Here is a 14,534-nt window from a genome sequence, read left to right as displayed (position 1 = left end):
AACTTCCTCGAAGGTATGTCGGTGACCTTTTTTTGTAGAAAATATGTTAATTGTAATTGTGCAAGCAGAAGATTAATTATTGCAGATCAATAGGTAATTTGTAAACAAAGAAAAAAAAAAACAATCTTATTTTACTAATAGTGCAGCAAATTAGGTGCATATCTCGGAAAATTGAGATACCCAGTAAGTATATGACAAGGAAAAAACTTTTTTTTCGCATCCTTAAACTGTTCTCAAAATATGGTTGCAAGTTTGAAAATCACAGGTCGGTCAATTTTTATAACTTGAACTGTTTTCGACATAGAGGGCGTCTAACGCGCGGTCTAATTATTCTTAAATCTATCAATTCAATATTTTTTCAGGGACAACTTTCTGCTATGTCATCTTTGTGACTCACTAGGAGTTTAAAAATAGAAGTTTTTTCTTTGTACTGGGTATCTCAATTTTCCTAAGTCAACTCCTCAAATGACTGGACTATTGTTAATTTGAGCAGGTTGAGATATTTTGATATGAAAGTGTAGATTGGAATGTGATTTCAAATAAAATACGGCATAATATATGTAATCAAAGTTTATTTTTCACAATTTATGTAAAGCATAGATTGTAGATATCACGTTTTTTATGCACACAAGTCAATCCATACCGAACACTGTAACATAAGTTACATTTCTATACAAAATTAATACTATACTGTATATGGCATAATAGCGGTTAGTGTAATCACATAGAAAAAAAAATTATATTAAACATTTTTATCGTATTTACACCTTAATATTTTAGGTACATGAGTTTTATATGAAAATGGTATAAAAATTACACTTTCATAATAATATACACACATTACGTCGAAGTAATGTACCTAATCGCGTCAATATCCTAACTTTGAAAAATATAACAATAGTAAAAGCCAATGCTTTATTACAAACAGGGACAGTTAAACGCTGTCTGTATCTACACAATGGAATTATATCGCTCCAGGCACTGCAGTCGAGTATTTTTCATGAATTCATAGACTATCGTATTAAAACTTTTTAACGAAAGCGTTAAAAAATTTACTATGAAAAGTTGCAACGAAAATACAATTATAGAGAAAGGCTACGACTCTTGCTTTTAGTATTTGCTATCGTCCACAAATATGCAGAGCAAATCCTTTCTTTGAAAATATATTGATTTCTTGAGAGTATAAACTTGTTAACATTAGAATATTCTTATATAATACTATACAAAGCTAACAGATAAATAAATAAAAATTTACATATATGGCAAATATTTGGCTTTGTATATCGCATAGTTAACACTCGAAAATAAATGCACTACATTCTTTTCGTACTTTTCTACAACTGATTATTTTACAAAACCTCGTGAGTAATTTGAATATAGATATTTGGATCTTCTTGAAATGAAGAATGATCTCTAAATTAACTTTAATGAATTTAACCCATTGACCACCGAGCGGCCCGATCGGGCCGAGACACAATAGATTTTCTATTGTGTCTGTGATAGTGTGATCCGAGGACTGACGGATTAAATCCTTCCTTGATTTATTTCTTCCTTGAATTATCTTAGAGGTAAAATTATAGTTATACTAGCGGTCCGCCCCGGCTTCGCCCGTGGTACATATTTACGTTTTCTCTACATAAAAACCAACCTCGTACTTCAAGGAATATAATAAAAAAAGAATTATCGAAATCGGTCCACCCGTTCTCGAGTTATGCGCTTACCAACACATTTTGCGATTCATTTTTATATATAAGATATTGTTCGATAACTCTGAGGTTAAGTACATAAAATAATCATGTAGAGAAAAAGTGTTGTTTAAGCGCATATATTTGTCAATAAACATTTTAAATATAAACAGAAAAATTAAAGCGATACGATACCAAGTAACCAAGGCTGGAAAATAATATTTATATGACAAGAATCTATTAGAAATAATGAGGGTATCCAAAAAAAGACGATAGATCAATATTTCCCAGCTTTGGTTGAATTATTTAAACATCAATTGCACACTGAAGAAGAAATAGAAACTTGTAACCAGATAAAGATCTGACAGTCATATATCGTCGACATGTGCCACCTTTGCACGCATTGGCTAACAATAATGAACACCTAAATAAATAAATAGGAATATTTAGTCCAATTGTTTATTGTTGAATATAAAATAAGGCGTTATAGTGAGTTAGAGCTCGTTGCCCATAGAGCTGTCGTGCGTGAGATTCGAGTCCATGCTCGCGTTGTCCGAGTCTTGGCTTTGGTTGCCGCTGTAGTTCGCCGCTTCTTGTAGACGCATTAACATGTTCAACTGGAAAATTAAATAATTTGGAAAATCCAAAAGTGCACGCCTCATAATTTTTTTTTAATAAATATTTTTAATTATTATTTTTGTTTATTTAATAACAATTAAACCACATCGAATCAGACCCTGAAAAATGAAAGGGTTCTATTCCTGAGCATACTCAAGCGTAAGAGAAAAAAAAAGACTCGATTAGTAAAGTATTTCGGTCGCTATCGTGTTAACAAGAAAAAGGATCCGCACATACAGACACACGGACGTCCAAGACAGAACTTTTTTAAACTGTTTTTTAACTAGTTTAAATAACAAAAATGACATCAAAAATATCATGAACGTTAAAAATAGTGTTTTTTCTTAATATGTGTGTGTATGTATTATCTTACAAGTGCAATGTATGATACATAAAGACATTTTAAGTTTGAAAAATCAGATGTTTTGCGCGAAGCGACAGTAGTACCCACCTCAACGCTTCGCTTATGAGGCGTGCAATACACATTTGTAAGTCGTGTGGGTTTAAACAGGTATATAATATGTACAATGTATGAATTTAGCTGGCTTTGAGTCATAGTCATATTATGAACTATTCTAAAATATTTACTATTAAAGCCTATTTTCCATAGTAAAATGAAATGTTAAATAAATTGCAAAATATGTTAATTACAAAAAGCTAATTCCAGATTTTTAATTCCATAATTCTTAGGAATTTATTGTAGAGACCGAACAAAATTTTAATAATAGCTTACCAATGGATCTTGATTGTTATTAGCGCTGGTGTCTTGGCTACCCTCTTCAATGTTCATATCCTCCACCGTTATCGGCCTCAAGGTCTGTAACAAATAAAAATAAAGTTTATTTAATTAAAATTTACATGTACATAATATATTTAAACTGTACTGTAGAAGTACTAACAGGTTATTTTGATATCACTAAACAAATGCTTTATTTCCTAATTATTTTAATATGGGCAATTTGTTATATTGATCTAATGCAATATGAAATCTATTACAAATTTTAATGATGCAGTTGTTTTCTGTATTCTGTGCTCAAATGTCAGTAGTTTTCTTTCAAATGGTGCGTTCTAATCTCGCATGACACGCTTTACTATCGCAAGACACGCTCTAGTCTCGCATATCATGGTCTAGTGTCACATATAACGCTATCGTGTCACATGGCACGCACTAGCACTAGCATGGCAAGCACGCTCTAGTCGCATGGCACGTTCTAGTCTCACATGGCATGCCACATTTCCCATTCTATCGTACTCAAGTTCTACATGGCATGTCGAACCACCTAACCACCTCCATCTAGTACGCTACAATATATAATACGTGCGAGTGGTTGGGTTTTCATTCATTCATTCAATACTCACGTGCGAGTGGTTGGGTTTTCATTCAATCAATAACTACTCACGTGCGAGTGGTTGGGTTTTCATTCATTCATTAATTCATTCAATACTCACATGCGAGTGGTTGGGTTCCCGCCACGGGTAGGTCGACTTGACGTGCTGCAGCGGGTCGAGCGCCGCGTGTCTCCGGCGCCCGTACAGCGCGACCCCTTCGCGTACTGCTTCTGATGCGTATGGCACTATGCTGTAGTTCCACACGTCCGCGAACCAGGCCTGTGGGTTGAAATTAGTATTATATATACAGGTATATATACTTGGGGTAAAGATGTACAAAATTATGAGTTTATTTTAGTACATAATTAAACAGTTCTATAGATACGTCCTCGAACCACGCCTGTGTCGTACACATCGTTATAACGGGTGATTTTTTAAGAGGTATAGGATTTGATTTTCAAAAAAAACACAAAAAACTTGAAAATGTTGATGTAATCTATAATGGAATTGATAAAACGATCAATATAATTTAATGTTTGAAGATGATTTCATGCAAATGATGGCCGCGGCTCCAGTTTAGATGGCCCATTCGCAAGGCCTAATTTCGGCACACTCTCTACAACATATCGGCCGGTATATCACGAATACTTAAATGCTTCAATATTGGCTACCAGTGCGTCAATCGTTGCTGGTTTATCCCTGTAGGCATAAGAAATAGTCCAAAGGCGTTTGATCACGCGATCTAGGCGGCCAATCGACGGGCCCAAAACGTGAGATAAACTGTTCGCCGAAGGCGGCTCTCAATTGGGCTATTATTTCGCGTGCCGTGTGGCATGTGGCACCGTCTTTTTGAAACCACGTGTGAGGCATGTCCAATTCTTCCATTTTAAGCAAAAAATAATAAAATCGCCAATCGATGAAGTGCATCGCGCACTTCTTAACCGACTTCACACTCTCTTAACCGAGCATGCATTTTGATAGTAAAATTCAATAATTTGCAAGCGTTGTTCGTTCGTAAGTCGATTCATGGTTAAATTATAGACCAAACTGAACAAGTTTGATAAAGACACAAGACACGATTCACGCGTGATCTATCAAAAACAGTATTGCCAAAAAGAAACCAGCAAAAAAATCACCCTATATATATACAGGATATTACTTGGGGTAAAGTGTGAAAAATTATGAGTTCATTTTAGTAATTACCTACATAATTTTATTTTATTAAGTTTTGTAAGAGTACCACGACAATCTTTTTAACGCATTTTTGAAAGAAAGTGGTTGACATGAAGTGATTATGATAAAAAAATTCATTTTTAAAGGGTCAATATTTTTTAAATTTATATCGTCATTACTTTTTTGCACTTTTAATATAAACAAATTTGCTCTATCCTTAAATTCTTGAAATTTTAACCCCAAACAATAATTGTTCAGCTCTCATGTCTGTACCTGGCTAGCCTCCAGATCCATGGGACAGGCGAGGAAGAGCCGCGGTCCAACAGTGACGTCACTGGACGAGTGCGCTTCAAGGAAGGCATTGAGCGCGGCCCACACGCCCGGCAGCCACTCCAGTACTGCTGCTAGTGCTGGCTCGCGACGCCCTAACCGAAGTTCTAGAGAGAATAGCTTCCTGCGGAGATACCTGGAACCAAGTGTTTATATTGTGGTATGAGAAAAGATATACCAAAAGAATTGCAAATGAATAAGAGAGCATGATAAATACTTTTGAATTGAAACTTCTTTAGGCGCGTTGAGACTTGAGAGTTAAATTTCAAGGTCGCGTCATGCCAATTCCGTCATAGAGTAAGGCAACGATTTTGGTATCTGTGTTGGTATCTTTGAATATTGCCAAAGAAGTTTGACTTCAGTAAGCTGTGTACCGATGTATGTACAGTAATGTGTTTGTAGAGTTTCATAAAGACTTACCGAGCTAAGAATCCTTTGACGGGTTCCATGTGGTTCGCAGTTAGTAGCCATCTGAAGTTGTGATGTAGTTGCAGGTTCGTCGTATTGCACGTTGCTTGGGACATTGTGCCTGTAATACGATATTATTTTATTAACAGGCACTATATTATATCAGTAATATTGAATTGTTTTAAGAAGGAAGTTCTTTTTTGTATCCTATAATATACTTTTACATTAAATATCTCGTAAGTTTTATTCAAATAATATCATGTAAATCTTTTAAACGAGGAATTTCACTTACGAGAATAAGGTCAAAAAAAACATGTGTGATATATTGTAAGCTGATGTTATACCTATTTTGATGTAGTGTGATGTTATGTCAGATGACATTGTGTGATATGTTGTAATAAGACGTGATGTGATGTTAAGTAGTGTAATATGACGAGATGTGATGTATTATGACGTCACAAACCCACCAATAATAACAGGCATGTCGCGGTTATCCGGCGGCAGCAGCGCTGCAAACGCGTCACCAAGCGCAGAGGCATGATGCAAGTTATCGAGCACCACCACCGACGGTAAGGCCGCTTCGTCGCCGCCCGCCGCCGCGCCGCACTGCTCCGCTATGTTCGCGAGGTATGCGCGCACTTCGTTGCACGATTTGCGGTCCACGCTGATGACAATATTAATGACTATAAAACACTTTATTGGATGCTGCGGTTTAAAAAGCTTCATACTAATAGCGATTATAATAACGTTTTGTTGAAATTCAATAGGCTGAGGATCGCTTTCGATCTGACCCAGGATTCATCTATACTAATCAACTTTCATGTTCAACATATTAAGGAATATACTCTTAATTTAATTTAATACAAAGGTTCGGTTCATACTGCGCTTCAAAACATAAGCAACACAGTTTTTAACTACCTGTGTAATTCAAAGAAATTCATAATTATTTTTAACAACATATTTTCTTTCATGTTCACCTAATTAAACCAAGTCAATTATAGCGGTTAATAGATAAATAGTTCTCAGTAATTATGCAGGCTTATTAGATAAACTCGCTTCAGTAGGTACACAGCATTGGCTCACGCTCGCTCATAATCGATCACGGCTTATACAAGGTAATGACATTTCAGAGACAATATTATATAGAGCTATTTTTGAGATTGCATAGCATTTGAATACCAAGGTTCTAACATTACATTTATTAATAAAAAAGAGCACAATGGATAACAATAGAAATACATTATTCCAACACAATAACGTAAAAACATTACGTACTCAATTTACATTATGAAGACAATAGATATAAAATCATTAACAGTAGTATCTATTCGTATTACACAATTCAAAATCAAGGACTCAAGTCTCTACACAACATCGCTATAAATATCTAAAGCAATTATATAATCCAACGTACTTGAAAGTGGCTACCGCTTCAGCGGGATTTCCCCTCCGCTGCGTGCGCTGCACGTAGAACTCTGCGAGTTTCGCGGCGAGATACGACTTGCCCGTGCCGCTTGGACCGCACAGGATCACGCGCCGGTGCTCCGATAGCAGAGACACGTATCTGATAAATATTAATACAGTAGAACCTCGATAACTTAAACCTCGATAACATAAAAACCTCTGTAACTTCAAAAAATAATATGTTCCCTTCCCATCAGAGCCCAAAACCTCTTTAACTTAAAATACGCAACCTCTATAACTTAAATTAATAATCTCTGTATTGGCCCTCAGTAACTTAAAGAAATGGGTCCACAACCTCTATAACATAAAATTATTTGTCAATGAGTCATTTTGAAAGAGTGTCAAAACAAAAGGTTTCGGTATTTATTGCTTGCACGGGTTTACTATGTATTGTTAACGTAAGCAATACATTACCTATTGTTTGCTTTATCGAAATTCTTCAAAGCTTTGCGGCGGATAGCTTTATGACAACGACTTACTTGCATCATAAGTTTTTGATAGTTGTCCTGGAAACATCGCTTTACTTACTGTGTGATAAAACTGGCTTAAAAAGAGTCCAAAAAGAAAACTAACAACCCTCACCTACGCTCATAAATTAAAAGCTATAGAAGCAGTGAAAAATGGATAGACCCTTGATAACTTAAAACCTCTATAACTTAAAATATTCTGTGTTTCCCTTGGACTTTAACTTATCGAGGTTCTACTGTACAAATAGTTAGAAGTCTATCTTTCAATGTATCAAAAAATTTTAGCCATATGTGTAGCAAAATCTGCAGTATCATGGGCCGGTGCTTCGTCATAATATGTCCCGGGATAAAAAAAATTGCCTATGTTACTCGGTAACATGTTACTTTCCAATGATAAAAGAATTTATAAAACCGATAGAGTATGTTTAGAGTTTTTTCGTAACTCGAAATGTTTCCTCTTTATAGGTACTACCTATTAGTGTAGATAGGTATGTGTGTATTAATAAATTTTAGCTGTTCGCAAGTGGAGTAAAAGTGAAAATTAATTGCCGTTATCCTAGTGTTACTTTTGGTGTATCGGTTCGATTGATTGAGGAACTGTTCAATTATAACGCGTTAGGAGCATAAAACAGCGGATTTAACATTTTTAATTTGATTTATACATTCATTATACATTTTCAATTAATTAACACCTGCTTGTAATGAATGTATATTAGAAACGCATATTTTTATAGGCATAAAAATTCTAGCTCTACACCATTAAATAAAAATAAGTCCTATTAATAAAAATGAATACTCACCGATAAACAATATTTTTTGGTATAAGGCTATCAAAGGCTAAACTTCCGACACCTTGCAGGCATATGTACAGAGTATTCACAGTGCCGATGATGTATCCACAAGGGAGCAACTCAGGAAAACCGATCTCCGGACCTCGAGTGGCTTCTCCCAAGTGATACGACGTGATCGAGTCCGTGTTGAGGCCGAGATTCGTCCCCGGATCTATCCTCGACAAATAGTCCTTGAATGTCTTTCTCACTATATAATCTAAATTTTGCCATGTCGTTTTCCCAGAAATATACGTATACGCTATAGTAAACTCATTGCAGTTTATTGTCGAATCACTATTATACACGTGTTTATAGGAATTGCTATGCGTCGATTTGTTACTCTTAAGGCTATTAGTGTTTGACTTATTGATAGATTGAGGGTAGTCTTGCGTTTCTATTTCTGGACTGTGGTTCTGTGACATTCGCGGGGAATCGAAACTCGATTGTTTCTCGAAGTGATTATTGTACGCGCTCGCAGACTGTTTTGCGTAAAATCTACATTCAGATTCTGTGAGTGTATCTTGAACTTCTTCGAAATATCTCTGGAATGTTTCCGGCTGTCCTAAATAAACTGCTATTGCTATTTTCTTTCCATCGGTGGTATCTCCTTGGCTGTCGGCTACGCCTGAAAACAAGCATTATTTAGTATGGTGTCGATTCAATCTAATCATGTTTGATAAGGAAAGTTTATTGTCCTACCGATATCTGAATAGCTTTCCCCGATCGCTAGTTCTCGTGTTTTCGGCGGCGGGAGAACGCTGTTGATATCGTAGTCTCCGCTCATTCTATCACCATTTGTAAATATATCACTAGAGCCATTCAAAGCTCCAAGCATTGTTTCGCTATTTTCGTTTAATTCGCACGCGGCATTGTTTCCATATATTGGTTCCCCCATACTTGACTTTGGAGAACCTTTTTTATCTCTATTGGGAGTCGATGTCATGCAGTTAAAATCGAGGTCCAAGGGTTGTGAATGCATATCTAACGTGGCCTGCATAAAAATAATGTTTAGTTAATTTAATTGTATATAAATATAATTATGTATAATAATGAATTAACAATTAATTATATTATCATTTTAATATAATATTTTATATTAGCTCCATCTTCCTTTTGTAGCGTATAACTAACCTGATGCATAGTGGCTTGATCAGCAAGACTAAACCTTCTAGGATCCTCGACTGCAGAACCACCAGTTCCTAAAGAACTTTGACTGCCGGCTAAAGATCTTGATGTTACTAGCCTTTGAAGACGCTCGTTGTTTTGTTTTAAATTGAGCATCTCGTTCTGATATAAAAAAGAAACAGTATTTTAATGGAAAAATAATTAAAAATTATATAACAATTAGGGACTGTTTTATTTAAACATATTTAAGAAATACATAGTACATACCCTCATTTTGATGACCGTATCTTTAAGGCTTTCTAGTTGATGTGCCGAACTTAGAGCTTCTAATCGTATATCTGTTAATACTAAGTCTTTCTCTCGAAGTTGTCTCTTCAATTCATCCACTATCGATTGATCTTGCTTATCTGCAAAAGAACATTTTTATCTTTAGAGTGTGAAATCCATTTACATTATCTAACAGTTATTACGGCAACTATTATGTGAGTGATTATAGTACCGAAGTACATACTATAAACTTTCACCGAAGTCGTTAAGTTCAAGCTAGTTGATTAAGGCAACATTGAAAAAGTCATGGTTCATAACAACGATAATACCTTTGGCTGGTTCTTCGGGTTTGTCCGCGGGGCATGTCGTCTTGTCTTTAGAATTGTCGAGCGTTTCGTGGGAATGTTCCAGACTGTTCTCGTTGCTTCCTTCTCTAATTGTGTGAGGGTCGTCGTAGTGATGTGAGCCAGACGAACTATCTTGCGACGACAATTGCCCGAGGGACGCATGTTTCGCCGTTTTTGAAATCTTTGCATTTCGCGAGAAAGCTTTTGTGAACGATGATCTTAACTGTGGGATTAATTAAACATTTATGTGTTGTTTAAACAAAAAAAAAGATTGAATTTCGAAATTTATCACTGAAGATTGTGTCAAATAACTCAATATTAGATAATACGTATTCTATTAAAGATATGCAACTCACCCAACCCTTCTTTTTATGTTTCTTATCATGGGGTGCTGACGAGCCACTGCTCAGGCTGTTGATACTAGACACGCTATCAGTTGAAAGGTGTCTCGTAATCGCGCCGTTGCTTGCTTGTGCCAGCCGTTGTGGAGACGATTGCTGAGTTTGTGATGGTGTCGGGTCCTATAGCACGATAACATGTACTTCTTATATTACTAGGTATTTTTTAGATAATAATAACACGAATAAAGTATTGCTATTCCATAATACATTATGTCTTTAGCTACTTTCCCAGATTTGGAAGACTAGTCAAAAACCAAACAAGAAGACATAAATTGTAATTTAAAATCAAGTCATGCTGCAAATTTGCATGACTAAACCAGTACATACGTTACCATTTTGCTATTGTATTCACAGATACGTTACAAAACGGTTTCGCTCGTTAAATCGTTTCGATTGAGTACAATCGGAGCGCAACGTTTCAGTGATATGGCCTTAACAGGATATCGTGTCATTTGAGTAACAACGTCTCCAATGTAAGAACACGTCTATTGATAGACAATATAATTCACAGTTTCAACAGAGCGGTCTATTTATTGACCGCGCTGTAGCATGTTAAATTGAGCGTAACATATTGCCTATATTTTTTTTAACTGCTTTGAAACTAATCATTGTATGTCATAGTGAACTATCTGAAAACTTCATTAACGATGCTCTATTAAAATAAGTTAAGTGCGTATAGAAAGTGGTCTATAAATAAATCATTTCATTGAATGCTACTACATGTAATTAAAGCTTACTGCACTCCCTTTAATTGTTTAATTACAGTAACGGAATAATGTATAGGCATTCTACTTTAAATAAACATTTACCTTGGGGCTTAATAGCCTATTTCGCCCGCAAGGTATCCGAATCACATAGCACAAATGAAGTCGTTGCAATAATAATAGTACTCAGAAATTAAAACTAACAATCAATAAATTATTATTTATCGAAACCATAATTTTTAACGGACTAGTTTTATTAAACGACTAACGAGGCTTTATTGTTGAATTAAAAAGAGGTGACTCTAAAATATCTGTACGATATTGTTCCACATAAAATCAAGTCGAAAATAATATAGCAGCTTTCGTTCAACTGATTAATTAGGAAAAATGTAGTACACGTGTTATAAAGTTACACGTGTCCACAAACTAATAAGCATTATTATCACGCTGTCACCTAGCAGAGCCTATTTTGAACATGATCTCATTGTAGGCACCGTCTGTTTAATGATGTCTTGCGCAACGATTGATAGCCGACCCACATATCGTCGTTAATTTAATCACGACCCATTACTTAATTATGTATATTTGGTGAGCTCTGTGTAACTACCCTCAATATGAGCCTCAAATAGCATTGTGATAAGATAAAAATCTTATCTAATGCAATGGTAGAGATATTTTTTAAATTAAGGCACTGCTCTAGTTGCACAATACGGTTCATTGCATTGTTGAAAATGACGAAAGCACTCAATTCGAGGCGCATTGTTTTATATAAAAAGTTGGATAAAAAGCGTGAGATGAATACCATATTACTTTCTTACTAATTTGGTTAATTTCATAGAAAGTGTTTTTATTAGCATTTTGCACGCCTCATAAGCGAAGCGTTGAGGTGGGTACTACTGTCACTTCGCGCAAAAAATCTGATTTTTCAAACTTAAAATGTCTTTATGTATCATACATTGCACTTGTAAGATAATACATACACACACATATTAAGAAAAACACTATTTTTAAAATTCATGATATTTTTGATGTCATTTTTGTTATTTAAACTAGTTAAAAAACAGTTAAAAAACAGTTTAAAAAAGTTCTGTCTTGGACGTCCGTGTGTCTGTATGTGCGGAGGATTTTCTTGTTAACACGATAGCGACCGAAATACTTTACTAATCGAGTCTTTTTTTTTCTCTTACGCTTGAGTATGCTCAGGAATAGAACCCTTTCATTTTTCAGGGTCTGATTCGATGTGGTTTAATTGTTATTAAATAAACAAAAATAATAATTAATAAATAATTATTAAAAAAAAATTATGAGGCGTGCACTTTTGGATTTTCCAAACTATTTTATATCATATCGCATTTACCGTACTATATTATATAAATTATAAATTACCTGGCCTGTAACATTGACTCCGTCCGCCCGAATGCCCATGGACTGCATGTGCGCTGTGGTCAGACCGGCTTGAATGGACTGCTTTCGAAGAAGCTCGATGGTTTGACGGAGCTCCGTTAGTTCTGAGTCCTATGCGAACATTTTCGTTTTGAAATAAATAAGACATAATATTTGATAAATAAGCAAATAAATTCATAAACATAAATAAATACAAAAACCAAATATAAGTTTTATCAATTTGCAATTACTCAAAAAATAAATCTCAAATGTCGAAGTTCTTTAGGAAAAAATAGTATCAGTACTTAAAGATAATGTCGTAGGTGATAGGTGTCATTTGAATTCATTTATCCTTAGCATTTATCACTAAAAAGCTCGAAAGTAATTTATACTCTACTAATTAAATAATAATGTACTAAACACTTCGGTCCAGTATAGATAAGGAAAAATTAATTAATGGAGGGTACTTATCGTCAACAGGTGAATTTAATTAAAACGAGAAAAGCGGGCACACTACAAAGTTAATTAACCGCTTCTCTGTGAATAATGCAACTTTTTACTAGCCACGTGTTTATATAAAGGCTCTGTATGGAAACGAGGCGCTTGTAACAAGTTTTGCTTATCTAGAATATAATTTCAAACCATCTTTCACTCACTTAACACAAGATTTACCGCGAGAGCTTAATTCTGCTATATCTGAAAACTTGTTTAATTTGTACGCTTTCTCTAATCGAGGAAATTATCTAATCTCAATAATAACATTTCCACCTATTTAACAGAGATCGAAGGCTTAATAAATAGTGTCGTTAAATTAAACTAACATTATCATAGGATATTTATATGTAGCTGTATAGATGAGTCACCTTTTCCTATCGTATTAAGGTGCCACTTACTGCCAATTACCTGTTTTCTTCGTCTAACTACTCTTCGGTTAGTGAATATAAATGTCCAAAAAAAATATATGTTACTCATTAGACCTTTAACTTTAATTTGAACGTTTTAAATAATTCTATTTATAAAAATAATATCCGAAAAAATATTCCAAACATCCATCTTATTGAAAGCACAAATTTTCCTTCAATTTCTAGATAAACGGCCAGTCAAATTCATAAAAGGAAGTGAGAATTTATTACCTTTCTCTCTGCTGTCGCCGTCAACTGCTGTAACCGTTGGGTCATATTGGAGAGGCTCTGCTCGAAGGCGGATACGACATGCGCCTAAAACAAAGAAAATAAACATACCTATTATAGAATAAACTGAAGGATAAAAATTTAAACATAATTGAAATAATAACTTTATTTTATACATCTAGACACTTTCAGCTAGAACAGAGCAATTGGCAACACTTGAAATGTTCGCACAATTTTACTAATTTCTCTCATTGAATTGCGTTTTCTCTTTAAGCTCCATCTTCAATGTTAGAAATATAAAATGTTAAACAAGGAATGACAGATGTAAAACAAAGAAATCTAATAGTAAAATGCAACGACTAGCTGTTTGCATTTATTATATCTTGTGTAGGCGGTAGTCGTGTTCTCGCTTAGACAACACTAATTTGGACCACACAATAAGTGACATATCACACTAGCGGATTGCGAGCGGTTTCAAAGCGGAGCGGGTGCGCAACGAATACGTTGCGGTTGCGCAGCGAATTCGTTGCGGACGCGTGGCAGATGCGCAACGTTTACGTCGCAGTCATGTACACTCATTAACAAAATGGAATCCGTGCTGGTTGTTACTTATAACTTGTGATAGTATAATAATTATGAGATCATTATTTTTTACGAGTTTCATAACATGTTAATGTTTAGGGTATTGTTTTATCTATTAAATCTTGGTCGAAATGCAATCAGATAACTTAATTGCTCATTAAGAAAGTTCATTAGTGAAATAAATGTTAAAGCTCCTTAACTAAAACAGGGCTATCTTATTATTAGATAAATAGCAGTGAATAGAAAATTTTATCAAGCAACCAGCAACTCACTATCACTTTGCTCATAATT

The 14,534-nt window shown here is 34.9% G+C and overlaps 1 protein-coding gene across 10 annotated transcripts in view; it reads right to left on the bottom strand.

Moving 5' to 3' along the window:
• Window positions 1-1,752: 1,752 nt before the first annotated feature.
• sick (sickie) overlaps window positions 1,753-14,534 on the bottom strand; it is a 183,371-nt gene continuing 170,589 nt past the window's right edge. For all 10 annotated transcript variants that reach the window (XM_089714291.1, XM_089714289.1, XM_089714290.1 and 7 more), the window contains 15 exons: window positions 13,665-13,748; window positions 12,535-12,663; window positions 10,400-10,564; window positions 10,026-10,266; window positions 9,697-9,836; window positions 9,436-9,591; window positions 9,004-9,295; window positions 8,275-8,929; window positions 6,958-7,107; window positions 6,011-6,207; window positions 5,556-5,664; window positions 5,079-5,271; window positions 3,753-3,911; window positions 3,037-3,120; window positions 1,753-2,302 (listed from right to left, as the gene is read on the bottom strand). In XM_089714291.1, the coding sequence (XP_089570417.1) occupies window positions 2,180-2,302; window positions 3,037-3,120; window positions 3,753-3,911; window positions 5,079-5,271; window positions 5,556-5,664; window positions 6,011-6,207; window positions 6,958-7,107; window positions 8,275-8,929; window positions 9,004-9,295; window positions 9,436-9,591; window positions 9,697-9,836; window positions 10,026-10,266; window positions 10,400-10,564; window positions 12,535-12,663; window positions 13,665-13,748 (2,877 nt within the window). In that variant the 3' untranslated portion in view covers window positions 1,753-2,179. The remainder of the gene's footprint in view (window positions 2,303-3,036; window positions 3,121-3,752; window positions 3,912-5,078; window positions 5,272-5,555; window positions 5,665-6,010; window positions 6,208-6,957; window positions 7,108-8,274; window positions 8,930-9,003; window positions 9,296-9,435; window positions 9,592-9,696; window positions 9,837-10,025; window positions 10,267-10,399; window positions 10,565-12,534; window positions 12,664-13,664; window positions 13,749-14,534) is intronic.

The sequence above is a fragment of the Colias philodice genome, chromosome 3 (assembly GCF_061535455.1).
Source record: "Colias philodice isolate Cphi_HAF_F1 chromosome 3, ilColPhil1 Martin Lab GWU primary, whole genome shotgun sequence".
Taxonomy (NCBI): domain Eukaryota; kingdom Metazoa; phylum Arthropoda; class Insecta; order Lepidoptera; family Pieridae; genus Colias; species Colias philodice.
The sequence above is the reverse complement of the archived record's forward strand: the minus strand, read 5'-3'. Positions and strand labels throughout refer to the sequence as shown.